This window comes from Pezoporus flaviventris, unplaced genomic scaffold, assembly GCF_033815535.1.
Source record: "Pezoporus flaviventris isolate CSIRO_AGI_PZ_B2104156 unplaced genomic scaffold, CSIRO_AGI_Pfla_v1 ptg000002l, whole genome shotgun sequence".
Classification (NCBI taxonomy): Eukaryota; Metazoa; Chordata; class Aves; order Psittaciformes; family Psittacidae; genus Pezoporus; species Pezoporus flaviventris.
In genome coordinates this window covers 68,600,492-68,615,847 of record NW_026892550.1, presented here as the reverse complement: position 1 = coordinate 68,615,847, position 15,356 = coordinate 68,600,492, and the positions used below count along the sequence as shown (strand labels likewise).

The window sequence follows — 15,356 nt, the reverse complement described above, 5'->3', positions numbered from 1 at the left end:
GGGAGTGCCCACCGCGCCTTGAGTGACAGGAGCGGCACGGCTCCCCCGAGGAGCACGCCATGGACCCCTCCCGTCGCCTACACGCATCCCCGACGCCACCGCTCCTAGTGGTACAACCCGGAAGCGCTTGGCAGCAGCGACCGGAAGGCGACGGAAGGGTTTATTTCGTTGTTGCACTTACCCGGGCTGCCCGTATCACACCGCGGCTCCGTCAACCGGCACCTCATGGCCTTTAACTTCGGGGCGACGGCGGGCGCTGGGGCTGCCAACCCCACCGGTGAGCAAGGAGGGTCCCGGCCCGGGGAGGGACTGGGGGCCGGCGGCGGGTGTTGCCTCCCTGCGGCGCGGTAGCCGAGCCCCAACGGTCCTGGGGGCGCGTGCCACCCCACCAGTGAGAACCGCTACCCCCTCAGCGGTGGTCGGGCGCGCGGTGCTCTCCTCGGAGCAGTCCGCAGCCCCTCAGCGGTGCCGGGACGTGCGGACAACCCCCTTCATACCCATCCGCAGCCCCTCAGCGATGGCGGGGCGCCCGGGCACCCCTATGATACCGATCCGCAGCTCCTCATCGGTGCCGGTGCGCCCGCGCACCCCTGTGATACCGATCCGCGACTCCTCATCGGTGCCGGTGCGCCCGGGCACCCCTGTGATACCGATCCGCGGCTCCTCATCGGTGCCGGTGCGCCCGGGCACCCCTGTGATACCGATCCGCGGCTCCTCATCGGTGCCGGTGCGCCCGGGCACCCCTGTGATACCGATCCGCGGCTCCTCATCGGTGCCGGGGCTTCCGGGCACCCCTGTGATACCGATCCGCAGCCGCACAGCGGTGCTGGGGCGCCGGGGCGGCCGGTCCTCTCTCCCCCGGGGCGGCCGGTCCTCTCTCCCCCGGGGCGGCCGGTCCTCTCTCCCCCGGGGCGATCCTCAGCCTCTCAGCGGTGGCGGAGACCCCGGTCCCTGGTTTGTCCAGAGCACGGCGGGCACGGCCGCGGGTAGCTGCTTTCGGCGTGGCTTCGGCGGGGCCGGGTGTAGCCGTTCCTGCTCGTCTCTTCGCGGCAGAGCCGGTGAGATCCGCTTTTCTCCCCGGTTTTCTCCCCCGCTGTTTTTCCCCGCCCGCCTTCAGTCAAACACGGTCCCCGCCGTACTGGCCGAGTTCCGTTCGGTTTTTATCTCCTTCCCGCGTGAACAGTGGGCTGTGTCGGGGGACGTCCGGGGACTTCATCCTGCCCAAAGAAGTGTAAGTTGCTCTTAGGGAGCTTGTGCCATGGTGACTGATGCTCGGTGGTGCCTGCTTAATGCTGCCAGGTCACTCGAATCATCACTTTTAATTGCAGTAGTGTTCCTGTTTGATTAAGATGCTCTTGAAATTTAATTTTTGAGCAATGTAAAAGTGTTTAATTTGTAAGATGGAAAAAGCCTTTTTTCCTTTGTTTTGCCGCTGTTAATTGACTGTCAGTCTTCGTGAAATGTAAGCCAGAGCGTGCCTTACTCTAACTTAGTGCAATCTTTGTTGGCTCTTACTCAGAGTAGATACTCTGGATAAGTCCTTTGGACAGGGCTCATCTTCACTGTAGTTAGCTTGGTCTCTACCATGTGGTCTTTCACTCTGGCTGATTTAGAGACGGACTTTCTGGCCTCATCTTCAAGTAAAAGATAATCTTGTGCTGCTTGTACACTGCTACAGGGTTTATGGTGCTCATAGACCAATATTAGAGGGAGTTCTGGGATCACGCTTGCCGTTGTCTGTCTAGTGTGAAGCTGTTCCCAGTTCCTCCTGGGAGAGAACTGGGGAGCTGCTCTGTTATCATTTTTCTTAGAGCTGGAAAAACCTGGATACATCAGGTAAGTTATCATCAAGCACTGGAGCTGACAGAGTTTGCAAATACAACTTGAATAACTCTGCCCAGGAGTATTTGAGGCACACGTGGTGCTTCAGCTGCTGGACTTGTAGTTTGCGGTTATTCTGCCATTGCTGCTCATGTGTAGGTATGGTATTAGCATGAAAATAGTTTGTTCTTGTCTTCCTGATAGCTTATGAAATAATTATGGTACTCTTGGTGCCGCTAGTGCAGGTGCAGCTGTATCGAGCAATCTTAGGTGGTTAAATATTGCTCTTAACACGAATGTTGAATTGTATGGATATTTTCATGTGTAGCTTTGTAATAAGATAGGAAAAGTGTTGCCTGCTTTATATATAGTATAGTTGAAAAATAACATGCTTATAGCAGTGAAGTAGGGAGAGTGGGTCAAACAGGAAACTTTTAACTGTCCTTCTTGTGTTCAGTAAATAATGCTTAATGCCAGTTAATATCTTACTCTTGTTTTTAACTATGCCTGTCTTGTCTATGGTGATGGAAAAATATTTGAGTTTTTCTTTCCTGAACCTACCTTTTGTTTAGAACTAATGTTACCTTGCTCTTTTTCTGCTTCCCGCTTGTCAGGATTTGGTGGGCTTGAAACTACAAACTCCACTGCCAGTGGGTTTAATTTTGGTGGTTTTGGCTTAACTGCTAATCCTGCAGTGAATTTTAATATTGGGAATTTCGGTGTTTCCACTACCTCAACTCCACCATTCAATTTTGGTAACAGTCTGGCAAGTGCAGGTAGATAATTCATAAATACTTGTTCTGTTATAAATGTTAATAGCAGGGGTCCAAGAATTACATTCCAAACTGAGAATCCATATTTAGTGCTACTCTTCATATCCAGGCTGGAGATAAAAGCTTTGAAAGTGGAATGGGTTTGAGAGCCACTGGCTTGTAGAGGTTTTGCCTATTAAATTCTGAAGAAACAGCTGCTGAGGAAAAATCTGAATGTACCAAATACTCAGTCTCTGAAATGGAAATGAATTGTGGTAACATATCAGTCTGACCCAGACTAAAAATGAGCATCAGTTACCTGGCAAAACAGTATCAGTTCTCTGTTCAGACACAGACAATCATGAGCCATCGCAGAGCTGGTCCCTAACTCCATGTTTCCTGACATGAGATTCTTGGACTACTGCAGTCATGTTTTCCATCTTCACCCTGTGTCTCCTCATTGGCCCTCCATTGGCTGTCATGAATGCACCACATAGTTTCTGTGGAGAAACAACTTGTGTACAATGAGCACAAAATGAACAGCCCTTCCTGTGACCTCTGTTTCCTGAAGACTGTTCTGAAACGGCACCCACACCAGGCTCTTGTTAACAGATCATCTGCATGGTGTGTGTGCTGGGTGCTGACTGTAAGAACTGTCCATAGCCCATGTAGAGCCACCATTTCTAAGGATCAGGTGATACCATTTCAAGTTAAGTCTTTTCCATTTCATACAAAAATGCCTAACTGTAAGGATTTCTAATGCTATTACTCATGTAGAATTAGCCCATGGGGTCTCATTGCCACTGCTAGTTGAGGAATTACATTCATTCCAGCGTGCCATTGCTCCCTGCATTTAGTGTACTCTTACCTGTTTTGTGCATGTGAGGGTTTTGTTTTTATTTGGTATGAACACTATTGGACTGTATTTCTTCAGCTGAGTTTGAACTGCTGCAGGAGAGAACTTGGATACTTAATTGTGTTTAGCAGTTTGCTCTCCTAGATCCCTTTTCCGGAAAGGATGACTGAATTTACTGTGAGTACAAAACTACCTAAAAAATTGTGTTATCTGATGGCACTGCTGCCAGGGTTTCTCGATCGTTGGTAGCTCCAGCGTCACAGGGAACAAATTCTCTCCATTCACATTAAGATGTTTCCTGAATGAAAATAAAACGTGATTGCATGTCAGCTTTGGTCTAAGTTTTTTTTATTTTTTTTTTTTTTTTTTATGTCTACAAGAGGATGGCAAGTGTTGTAGGTCTAAGAGACTTTTTTTGTTGTTGACATGTGAGTAAGCAGTGGCAGAATCTTTCTGACAAATCCTTTGTCACAGACTGTTTTCCTTCATTTGAGTGTATGTAAAACCAGCTAGAAAAGGAGAGAACTTGGTGTCCTGGGGCTAGTCAGAAGTCCACAGGCTGGACAGTGCATTGGCACCACTGGAGCAAGGAGGTAGTGTGGTGGCACCCAGCACCCATGCAACCTCACGTGCTAGGAGGCCATCCTCCTCTCCTGGCACAGGCACCCTGTATTGGGGCACCTCCTCTGAGGAGGCAGATGGGAAGAAGGTGCTCTCTTGGGGCTTTCTCTGGCACAGTGGAGCTCAGGCACTTACTCCTCCTGCTAGCTGTTGACTGGTTTTCCTGAAAATCTGTGGAAGTCTGATTGCTTTTGTTTCTGTCTTCCTCTGATAGAGATTGAACTGCAAAATGAGATTTAACAGGGAGGATAGTAGGGAAACTAGGCTTAAAAAGAAAGACCTTGTAGAATTTTACCTGTGCGTAGAAAGAAATCATTGCTGTGACAGCATTCCTGTTAATGCACACAGCGATTTTGTCCACCCTAGCCTCAGTCTTTACCTGATGTGTTTCTAGTTTTGTTCTGAAGAGGTTAGGAATTTTTAAAAAGTGCACACAGGTCAGATTGTTTGTTAAACACTTAGCAACCACACTGACTGTCTGAAGTATTCCTCAGAAGGAATCTAAGTAATACTATTATGAGTTGTGTCTGTCATTAAGGAAAGCACATCCTGCTGGTAAAGGAGCAGGATGGTAGATCACTGCTACTTTTTTACTTGCTTCTGTGGCACACCATTGATGTATTGGCTATCTGGTTCATGTTTTCTCCCCTATAAACTCAATACCCATGATCTGTGTGAACTACATGCTTGTAACATAGCACATTGTCTGTCAGCATCTCTTCTCATAACACTCCTTGGTGCCTGCAGTTTTTTGTTGTGTTATGCACAGCTGTTGCTTACAATGTTCCATCTACCTTACTTGTGATCTTTGTTTGTTAGGTGCTTTTGGAGGATTTGGGACAACTACCACCACTGCGGGACCAACATTTAGTTTTTCTGCTCCTACCAATACAGGCACCAGTGGTAAGATAGTACAAGTCCAAAAGGATTTGCTTTAGAGCAAACTGTGGGGCATCAGCCCTTCACAATAATGTTTTGGATTGAGCAGGTATCTTCTTCTCAATAGTTATTTGCTTATTTCTCCAGGACTCTTTGGTGCTACCCAGAACAAAGGCTTTGGATTTGGTACTAGTTTTGGCACAGGCACTGGAACTGGCTTAGGCAGTGGGTTGGGAACTGGGCTGGGCTTTGGAGGCTTTGGCACCCAGCAGCAACAGACCAGTAAGTACAGCCTTCTCTTGATTTACCCCTTCCCTGGCAACAAAAGCAGAAGGCTGCAGCAGGCATACAAGTAGTTGGATGGAAGTGTGTTATAAAAGGAGGCTGTTGCACTTCTCTTCTGATCGATGGATGCTTCTCAGAAACTTGGCTTTTGAAATGCCTATAATTGCAGCCCTTCCTTTTTTCTTAAACAGGAGCTCAAACAAGTGTCTTGAGTTTCACCCTTCAGTTGCCAACAGCAAATCCCCCTTTGGTTTTGGTGGTGGTTAGGGGTAGTTACAGAATTGATGCTTGCATTGATAGCATTACTAGAAAGGTGAGGAAGTGGGGTTGAGTTTAGTTTAAATGTGACTTGGATCATGACCAGCGGCAGACTGAGTGCACTGAATTTATAACAACAGATCTGTCCTTCAGATTGAGGTCTTGAAGGTGCCACATGATGTCATGTGTTGATATAAATGTCTTATTTAAAGAAAAACTAATCTTCTAACTCTTCTACAGAGTTCAGAAACTTTTAAAAAACATTATCCAATTTTGATTATTTATTCTGTGCATTTGTTTTGCTTCTCAAAATCTGAAAGAAGTGATACCAATGATACACAGATGGTATGTGTTAACAAATGAGTCTGTGTTAGTTGGTAAAAGAGTTAATTTGTTTTCCTTCATCCTACACAGCATTAGGAAGTGGGTTGTTCAGCCAGCCTGCTCAGACCCCTGCCCAGTCGAACCAGCTGATCAACACAGCAAGTGCCCTCTCAGCTCCAACACTCTTAGGAGATGAGAGAGATGCTATTTTAGCAAAATGGAACCAGCTGCAGGCCTTCTGGGGTACAGGAAAAGGATACTTCAACAATAACATTGCTCCGGTGGAGTTCACACAGGAAAACCCCTTCTGCAGGTTTAAGGTATGAATTGTTCACCTGCCACGAACAGTTCTGAAGCAGTTGCACTGCTTGCTCGGTGGTGAAGCATCTTGTGAACATTACATGAGATATAATTTCTGTTAAGAGTATCCTGAAGGAGTGTTTTTCCAGGTGATGTACACAGTTCTGATGCATGCTAATGAAAAGGTTTGAAGATGTATAGATGCTGGAAATCTGGGCGTTGTTACAGTACTAGGTAACAGGTGCATATGTGGATACTGAAAATGACATTTTCGTGTGATAGCATTCTAATTAGTGTGTGTGTAGTTGCAGCAGATCTCTAGGAATTAATTTCAGTAGGTATTTGTTTAGGTTACAGTATTACAGAAACTATTTAAAATAACCTTCTAAATAACATCCAAAAGAAACTCTAAACATCTGGAATAAGAATTTCAGGGTCTTTCTTTGCTTTGATTACAGTAGAAAAACCCTCTATGAACCTGGCCTGTACGTACCATTTTAAGTACACCAGCCTTCAGATTTCTTCTGCCTTTATACTTGCCAGTACTAAAGCTCACTCCATGCCCTATGTGATATTTTCAGCTATTCCAGGTCCTGCTTCTCATCTGAGCAAAAGATGACTTTCTTGCTAAGCTTCAAGCTTGTCAGTGGATTGGGGTCAGGGATGGTGATAGCCTTCTTTCCCAAGCCAGTTCTTTTGAAGCTCAAACTTTCTAACCTGAATATAGGTTAATACCTAATTAAAACTAGTTTTGATTATGCACATCATGACAATCTTATAAAATTTTTACAGGAACTGAGTGCCTGTATAACAAATATTTGGCTTCTGTTGCATTATCTTTTTAGGTGTTACCTTGAATATTTTGTTGACAATGCTCCTGAAAGCTTGCTTTCCTGTAAGTTGTGGCCTGGAATGCCTTTACAGCTTTCTGGCCTTTGAAAAATTGCAAAGTATTAGTTGTGTGATGCAAAATTTGTTATCTTAGAGTTTCATTTACTAGAAGTTTTTCTTTCAGGTTAGACAGTGCCACATACTAGGCTTACTTTTGTCCCTGTGACTTGAGTGTTATTAATACCATTATGAGTCCACATACCTTAAGTTACATACTGAAAAGTTCCATGAATGCCAGCAGCGGCAGATGCCTAAGGAAAATGTTGGAGAAGTTGGTAGCATGGGTATTGGAGCAGAGTGTCATAAGCTTGTTTGGTTTATTGCCTCTGTAAGCATGAGACATCTAATAAAAATGAAGCATTGCCCAAAGGGTTTCACAGGTGTTCAAGGAATGCACTTGCACCCAGTTCCAGCTCTAGAACAAATGAGAAGTATGCAGGTCTTTACCAAGAAAAGTGTGCTTCTAAGGCATGTGATACAGGCCTTCATTTAAAGGACCACAACAAAGCAGATAATCTGTTAAAGTTTGAAATACTTAATTGCATAAAGAAATTGTGAAAGATGTATTTAAAACCAAATGTATGTGTGGTCTTAATACTACTTTGCACATAATGAGATTTAATCTTCCATGTACTGGCAAGTCGTTCCCCATGGGGTGGGCCTCTTTCACAGCCATGAAAGTGAAAGGCATGTACTTAAACCCAAATTCTTGCTTAGCTGCCATTGTTGTGCTCCACCACAGGATGGCCCAACTGAAGAAGTCTGACTCATGGTGTTAGGGAGTTACCCTCCACTGACAAAGCCCAGGCTCTTGGGCACATCTCCAACTCATTTCTCTCTTCAGCTGAACTTACACAAGGGAAAAGGCACAAGTCACCCATTCAGACACAGTGTCAGGGCCTAAAAAAGTATTCACTGCCCAACATGTCACCAGTGACAATGAGACAATGACAGTTTATGGGCAAGATGAGATGGAAATAGCTTCTCTGCTTATAATGATTTAACAGTTTAGATCTTTCTTACACAAGCCACATGGAGTTTACACTGGAGTTGACAGGGGATTTTTGAAAAAGGTAAAGCATGATGTTACTTAGAATGGATGGCAGAAAGTGTTCCTGTATTAGATTATGAAGTTGAATTAAACATTTAACCTTACCACAGCTTTATCACAGCAAGGATGAAGATAACATTAAACTTTATAAGCAGTTGTACAAACAGAACTTGACACTTGCTTACACAAAGAAAATTGTCCCAAATTCTTACTTGATGCATGTCTTATCTAGTAGAAATACACTGTGCCTGTGTTTTGACTTGTACTGCCAAGCAAACTGTCTTGGATCTACAGGAGAAAAGTGCTGAGAAACCCATAAAGATTTATGGTTGGCTTATCTTTCCGTTTGGTTATGTCAGTAACTGGTTTTCATTCAAGTATCTGGAAAGGTAATACTGTAAACTATTCTGGAACTCTAGTAATTGTTCTGTATTGAAGCTTGGTCCTCTGGTTCCTTTTGCAACTTGGAAAACTTGTAGATCTGTACCATGCTCCTGATTGGTATCAGCTCTGAAGTAACTTAAATACCCTGTTGAGTTGGCCTCTGCCTGTCCATAGCAGGCTTTTTTTTTTTTTTTTAATGAAAGTGGATAGTTTCTGTATTTGGACTGTTTTCAAAAGCTGGTGGCCTTGTGAGAGAACATTTAAGGTGAATAGATTTTATGTTTCTGCATTGCTGAATATGTAGTAACTTAAATTTTCAACCAGTTGCTCTACAAATTGAAGGCTTTAGCCCTTCCCCTTCATGCCACATAGATACGTTTTTTGCTAAGTAATACATCCCCAGTTTTTGTTTGTTCATTTGCAGGCTGTGGGTTACAGTTTAATGCCCAACAACAAAGATGAAGATGGCCTTGTGGTCTTGGTCTTTAACAGAAAAGAAGTAGATATTCGAAGCCAGCAGCAGCAGCTCGTAGAATCACTACACAAAATTCTGGGGGGAAACCAGACACTCACTGTCAACGTAGAAGGTGTTAAAACAATGCCGGATGACCAGTATGTGACCTTGATGCAGCTTTGGCTTTCTATCCAGTATTACATGTTGTAAAGGGATGTGCTTAGTCTGTTTTGGCTCTCTTTCTCCTTGACTTTAGATCTGTTTATCCTGAGATCAGTTTTGTGTGTCTCATTCCTTGGTGTTGCTTTTTTCTGAAGGTTTTAAGACTGTTATCTTTCCTGTGTATGTTACTTGCTTTTGCTGGAGTTCAAAGCTGAGGACCTCAGCTAAGGTCAGGAAATAGGCTTCTCCAGACCCTGCTCAGCAGCAGAAGTTGGAGATAAGGATGCTAACCATGAGGACGAGATAAATACTTTGTACTTTAGGAGCTGTGAAGTTTTTTCACTTGGTCACGCATAAGATGGAATGGCATTGGGGTGTACTGTAATAGTGACTTTGCAGCGTTCCATGTCACAGATGTTTGTTTTGGTGGGAAAGCTGTTCTAAGGCTAGCAGAGTGGTCTCATTCTGCATGTGTTATGTCAGAGAGCTGTCTGCTTGGAGTTGTTTGGGGGCCTCAGGCTACTCTGCCTGAAGTACTTCATTCAGCACACTGACATTTCTGCTTCTTACTTTCACACTGTTCATTCTGTTTCAAAGACCAAAGGTTTTAGGTTATTCTTAATGTAGTAGTAGTATCGCCATATAACATGGTTGTTAAAAAGGGGGCTGGGGGAAGAATGTAATTCTGTAGAGTATTGTCAGTTTTCTCTTTCTGCCTTGCTGTGTTAAACCCTGTGTTTACTGGTATTTTGTATGTCAGTTACCTCATAGAAATTAACTGTCGGCTGGGAGAGATAGTAACTTTGATTTAGGGTTCTTCTTTGTTGTGTTAGTTTCTGTATACTGCTGACCTCTTTCTGACAGTATACATGTTGTCTGGCTCAGGACAGAAGTGATAATTTACATTGTTGAACGCTCACCCAACGGCACCTCAAGGAGAGTACCCGCAACAACCCTTTACGCACACTTTGAGCAACCCAACATCAAGTCATCCCTGCAGCAGCTGGGGGTCAGCTTCTCCATGGCCAGAACAGAGCTTTCCCCAGCACAAGTCAAACAGCTCCTGCAGAATCCTCCTGCTGGTATGTGGTCTGGGGCTGCACAGGGGCACAGCTGGACCTCTGCTGCGGCTTTTTTGGGCCTCTGCGGAAAAATGATGGTGTTGGGCAATTGGAAAACACCTTTTAAAACTACAGGAGTTTCCAAGGCACTCTGACATACTCTTGTAACAGGGTTTAATGACAGCAGGTTTTCCCGTGCAGTGTAGTCTGCCAATACAGGTATGATTTATCAGTAATATGCCACACACCACTATACTGTATGATACAGCCATCATAAACCCCTTTAACTTGTGCAGTTAAAAAAAAAAAGTTCAGTATCAGAATAATCATGTTCTATATTCACTGCCTAATTTTCAGTGGGGTCACTTACCCTATATATGTGGCTAAAGGTAGTGCATAGCTTTGTTTTAGAGTAGGCAAGTGCCATTTGTGCAATTTCAGAGGATAATTGTGGCTAATGCTGTGTCTGTACAGTATCCCATGTAATACTTGAAGGGAATTCCCTGCAGGGGGTCAGGAAAAGCAGCCTGTGGTTTCCAGCAGCCAGTATGGAGCATGTTCAGTAAGACCATAGTGTTTAAAAGCACTGCAAAGGTTATAGCATCTGGATGGCAAAAAGAACTGGGCCTACTACTGCGGGACAGAGACAAGCTGTACTGTTTCCCAGCTGCTGCAGTGCGGGGTAGTAACTGCTCTGTGCACAAGCAAGTTAGCTGTTTAATGTTGGAGGTGTATCATGGGGCCTGTGTAATGATGGTTGGGCACATCTTGTTAGTCCATGACTGAGAGGGAAGCTGAGGTTGTAGGCTTACAAGCAGCAGGGTGGGCAAGGAGAGGTGTTAGTGCTGAGCTCAGGAGAAGCAGGCACACCCCAAGAGTTTTGGTATAAAGGCAAGAGCTCTTACAAGGAATGACCTAGAGCGTGGTACAGCGAAGAATGTTGTAGTAGCTGACTGTTCTGGTCTCCTTGAAGATGACCTGAAATTGTTAAATTACCATCATTTCTGTTTTTCTTTTTGGCGTGTCTTTCTGGTCAGAAAGTCAGTTGCTTCCCTATCTCTGTGTTTGTTTTTAACTAGCATGCCTACGTATGTGCATTTCATACATGGATCTGATTTGCACTGAGGTTTGGAGAGTAATATCTTGTATCATGATGCTAATGCACATGCACAGTTAAACTGCTTTTTCTTTATGTAATTACCCAGGGAAGCAGTTAATGGCAAAGCAAACAACTCTTCTGTCAACAGATAAAATCCGTAAATAAATCCTGTTAGGAACCATGATAATTCTTACTAGGATTACTTTTCCCACTGGTTTGGTACTTTGATCACTTAATTACTGATTTTTTGGTATTTCATTTTATGCAATAACCAACCTGAAGAGGAAAGATGACCCAGGTGTAGCATACAGTGGGATCAGCAGGAACTTTTCACCTTGACATACGGATTGACCCATTTGATTACCTGTGGGTTGTTCCTTTCCTATGCTTTCAAACCAGTAGATGTGATTGACAGCCTTTTGGACTGAACTTAGTGCCACGGTCTGCGACCAAGACTTACTTAATGAACCTTAATTTGTATAACAGTCATTCAGGTTAGCATAGTTGAGAAGGTTTGTAACAGCTGTAAGATATGATATCTGTTCAGATCTATCCACGCTAAAAACTTGTCTGTTTTTTTAAGGTGTTGATCCTATTATATGGGAACAAGCCAAAGTTGACAATCCTGACCCTGACAAGTAAGTCTAATAGTCTGTATCAGTATTACAGAAAGGTGAAAAATATACAATATTGTTTAGTACCGTTCAGGTAACTTGTAAGAAACTAATTAGAGAATAACTTTGTCAAGTGCTGATCTCTTTTGAAGCAGTGAGGATTACTAGAAGTGCCAGTCTAACCCCTTTACCCGCTTAGGTGCTTAAGGGTTGTCAGGATCAAGAGCCTTACTTGGATTACTTCCAGTTGTTGTGTCCTCCATTATATGAACTGGTTATTGTGACTTAGTTTTTGCAGCCATTATATTTTTTTCTCTTTAATCCTGCAGCTGAAAGTGATGTACCCTTGTACCCTCCAGTGATTACAGATAACTTAGGCTGATTTCTTTATGAAAAAGGAATGGGTTGTTAGAAACAGTGAGGACTGTAGAACATAGCAAAACAAGATATGTCTTATTTTGTAATAAACCAAGATCTGTAACTTCATAGTAGATTATATTCACGATTATTAATTCACATCACCTATTTAATATGAAAATGTGTTGTAAGAGATATTTGTATTCTTACAGACTCATTCCTGTGCCATTGGTGGGTTTCAAGGAACTATTGAGAAGATTGAAGGTCCAAGATCAAATGACCAAACAGCATCAAACTCGATTAGATGTAAGGTTTCTTATCATGACTGCTTGCTGTTGATGAAAGATGGGCTATTAAAGAGCCTCCCCCTATGCCTATTTTGAAAACTGGAACCATGTGCATGGGGCTGTGACTCTATTTCTTCATATATTTCTTCATTATATCTTTTGGCCAAAACTGAGCAGTGCAGTTTGGCTTGGGTTTTTTTTCAGGTTCAAGCTTTCTGGGTTGCTACAGGCTAATTCAAACTAGCTGAATTAAGTTGCACTGGTGTGGACTCTTAATTCGGGTGCCCAGTTTTCTGATACCTTCTGAAAATCCCAGTTGCATATGAAAATAAATAGAAATCAGAGCCGTAAAAAGCAAAAGCTTTCTGAAAGCATCTTTGAAACTCCCCATTTCAAATCGGGACTAATGTGTTCTGTTATCAAAAACTCTTATGGTTTCTAACTGACTCCACATCCTCTGCAGATAATATCAGAAGATATCAGTGAGCTGCAGAAAAACCAAACGACAACTATGGCAAAAATTGCCCAGTACAAAAGGAAACTGATGGCACTATCTCACAGAACATTACAGGTAACATGATTAGTCTAAGAAGCTCATTCTGACATACAGTGTAGTGCCAGAAGGCAAACTGAGAGAGGGCAGGATGACCTGTGCAATTTTGTACATGGACAATGTTGAGAATGAAATTCTGATTTCATCAAATGCTGTTATTTCAGTAATAGCAGAGGTCTCAGGGAAGGCCTCCAATGCACAGCATGTCATACTGCTGTGGGAAGTACACTCAAAAGTACACTTGGAAGCTGTGGCACTGCCCCAAAGTCTCAGAGGAACAGACTAAAGAGAGTAAATCTAATGAGAGACAAGCTGGTGGAAGGACAAAAAGACATGGTTGGGTTAGAAAGATGGGTGAAGTCATCTCTAATGAACCTGAAAGACTTCTTTTGGTAGGTGTTAATAAAGCAGGAGATCCAAAGGAAAAGCGGTTATGCCATCCAAGCAGACGAAGAGCAACTTCGTGTACAGTTAGATACAATTCAGTGTGAACTTAACGCACCTATGCAGTTCAAGGTGAGTAGTTAATAGCACTTTGCTAACAACTTTGTTTTTTCCTCACAGAAGAATGCAAGTTTTCCAAACCATGCATGTAGAGTTGTTGCGGAAAGCTTCAGAAGAGAATTCCAGCAGTATTGCTGCATTGTAGCATCATGCTCTTTGCTGCATCACTGATAGGTATTTAAGTATTTTTGAGTTCAGAGAAGTATTGAAGCAGCTTGCCTTTTGCATGTCTTTTCCTCTCCCTCCCCCCTCCCCAGTAAAGAAGTTTAAAATGGAATGAGCAGCAGTGCTTCCAGCCCTGATGCCTCAAGGAGTGGTACATGCTAGAGCTCTGACAGCTGTGAATGAGTTGGGTTTGTTTTAAGCCTGTCTCTCTTCCCAGGGCAGACTGAATGAGCTCATGTCCCAAATCAGGATGCAAAACCACTTTGGAGCTGTGCGGGCTGAAGAGCGTTATTATGTAGATGCAGACCTCTTAAGGGAAATCAAACAAGTAGGTATTACTGGGGAGAATCCAGGGATGCTCTGTTAACGTCATAACTTAAGCCAGCTACACGGGAACTTGGGAGATCTGTCTAAGAAATTATACCAGGCTTTTCAATCAGCCAAGGCCATGGTACCTTTGAGAAATACTACCCTAAATCTATTAAGTTGGACTATGCTTATGCTGGTTTTTAAACTGTGTATCTGCAGCATCTGAAGCAGCAGCAAGAAGGCCTGAGTCACCTAATTAGCATCATAAAGGACGACTTGGAGGACATCAAACTTATAGAACAGGAACTGAATGAGAGCATTCCCAGAGGAGTCGTCTTCAGTTGATGCAGTGGATGCTGCTGGGCTTACACAGAAGGTGTTACTCAAGTTCATGGTTTACCTTGCAAGGCTAAAAAAAAAAACATTAAAAAAATAAACCACATACATACTTTCTAAAAGCAGTGGTATTTTGGCTGTTACCTTTAGAATTAGCAAAGCCTCTCCTAAGCTTTTGAACTTGACCTTTGGAAGGTTTATATTTTGTAAAGCTGTATATGCTTCAGTAAAAGAAGGACAACTGAATCTGTTCAGATACTGTTTTACTATAAAACTCTATGTACTGTTGTACATGTTTCCTATTTTTATCTTTTTTTTTTTTTTTTTTTTTACAACAGCATTGTCCTGGAAATGTAGTACTGATGAAATTGTTCCAACTGTGACTTGGTCTGAAGAAAGCTTAGCTCACTTCCATGTGTTTGTCAAAACAATCAGGTGCCATCCTTATGTAAACAGCTGATTTAAATCATTACAGATCTGTATGTTGCTGTACGTACATCGGTCTCTGCAATACCAGTAGCTTACTGGGGCAAGCTGCTGGAAGTTGGTGTTTCCCATCTCTGTCCTTCCTTTGGACTGCAAGGTTCTGTTTTTATCACTTGACCTATGTGAATTATACAAAGCTTTGCTGCCTCTTAAATAACAACACAATCTCTAGATGTTGTCTTCTGCCTTTTTTTAATTGCTGGAGAGTAATAAATTCAGTCTGACTTTGTAATAACATGTGAATGGTGTTGGATCTTGCTCAGCTCTATCAGCAAACCAGTGAACCTACTGGCAGCTCCAGGTTAATGCATTCTCTCTCCTCCAGGCACTGCAGGTAACAGGTATCAAACCCAAGGCCACAGAGCTGCTTGGCAGCCTCTATCCTCAACTAAAATACAAGGTCATAGTCCATAGATCCTACCTGAGACTAAGTTCTCCAGAGCAGGGGCTACTACAAGCATGGGAGAGACAGCTTCCCCACCCAAGTTGCCTTTTTTTCCTTATTACAAAAGTCACAGAATAACTGAAACAAAAATACATTATTCTC

The 15,356-nt window shown here is 43.2% G+C and overlaps 1 protein-coding gene across 2 annotated transcripts; it reads left to right on the top strand.

Moving 5' to 3' along the window:
* Positions 1-167: 167 nt before the first annotated feature.
* On the top strand, positions 168-15,044 carry NUP54 (nucleoporin 54). 2 transcript variants are annotated; one of them, XM_061442881.1, is made up of 13 exons: positions 177-277; positions 2,436-2,597; positions 4,870-4,953; positions 5,077-5,211; positions 5,887-6,116; positions 8,847-9,034; positions 9,924-10,120; positions 11,782-11,836; positions 12,382-12,475; positions 12,920-13,027; positions 13,406-13,525; positions 13,896-14,006; positions 14,207-15,044. In XM_061442881.1, the coding sequence occupies exons 1-13, from the start codon at positions 226-228 to the stop codon at positions 14,330-14,332; spliced, it is 1,662 nt and encodes a 553-aa protein (XP_061298865.1). In that variant the 5' UTR covers positions 177-225; the 3' UTR covers positions 14,333-15,044. The 2 variants fall into 2 exon arrangements, with proteins under 2 accessions (XP_061298875.1, XP_061298865.1); XM_061442891.1 differs by lacking the exon at positions 2,436-2,597 and having other exon boundaries at positions 168-277.
* Positions 15,045-15,356: the final 312 nt, after the last annotated feature.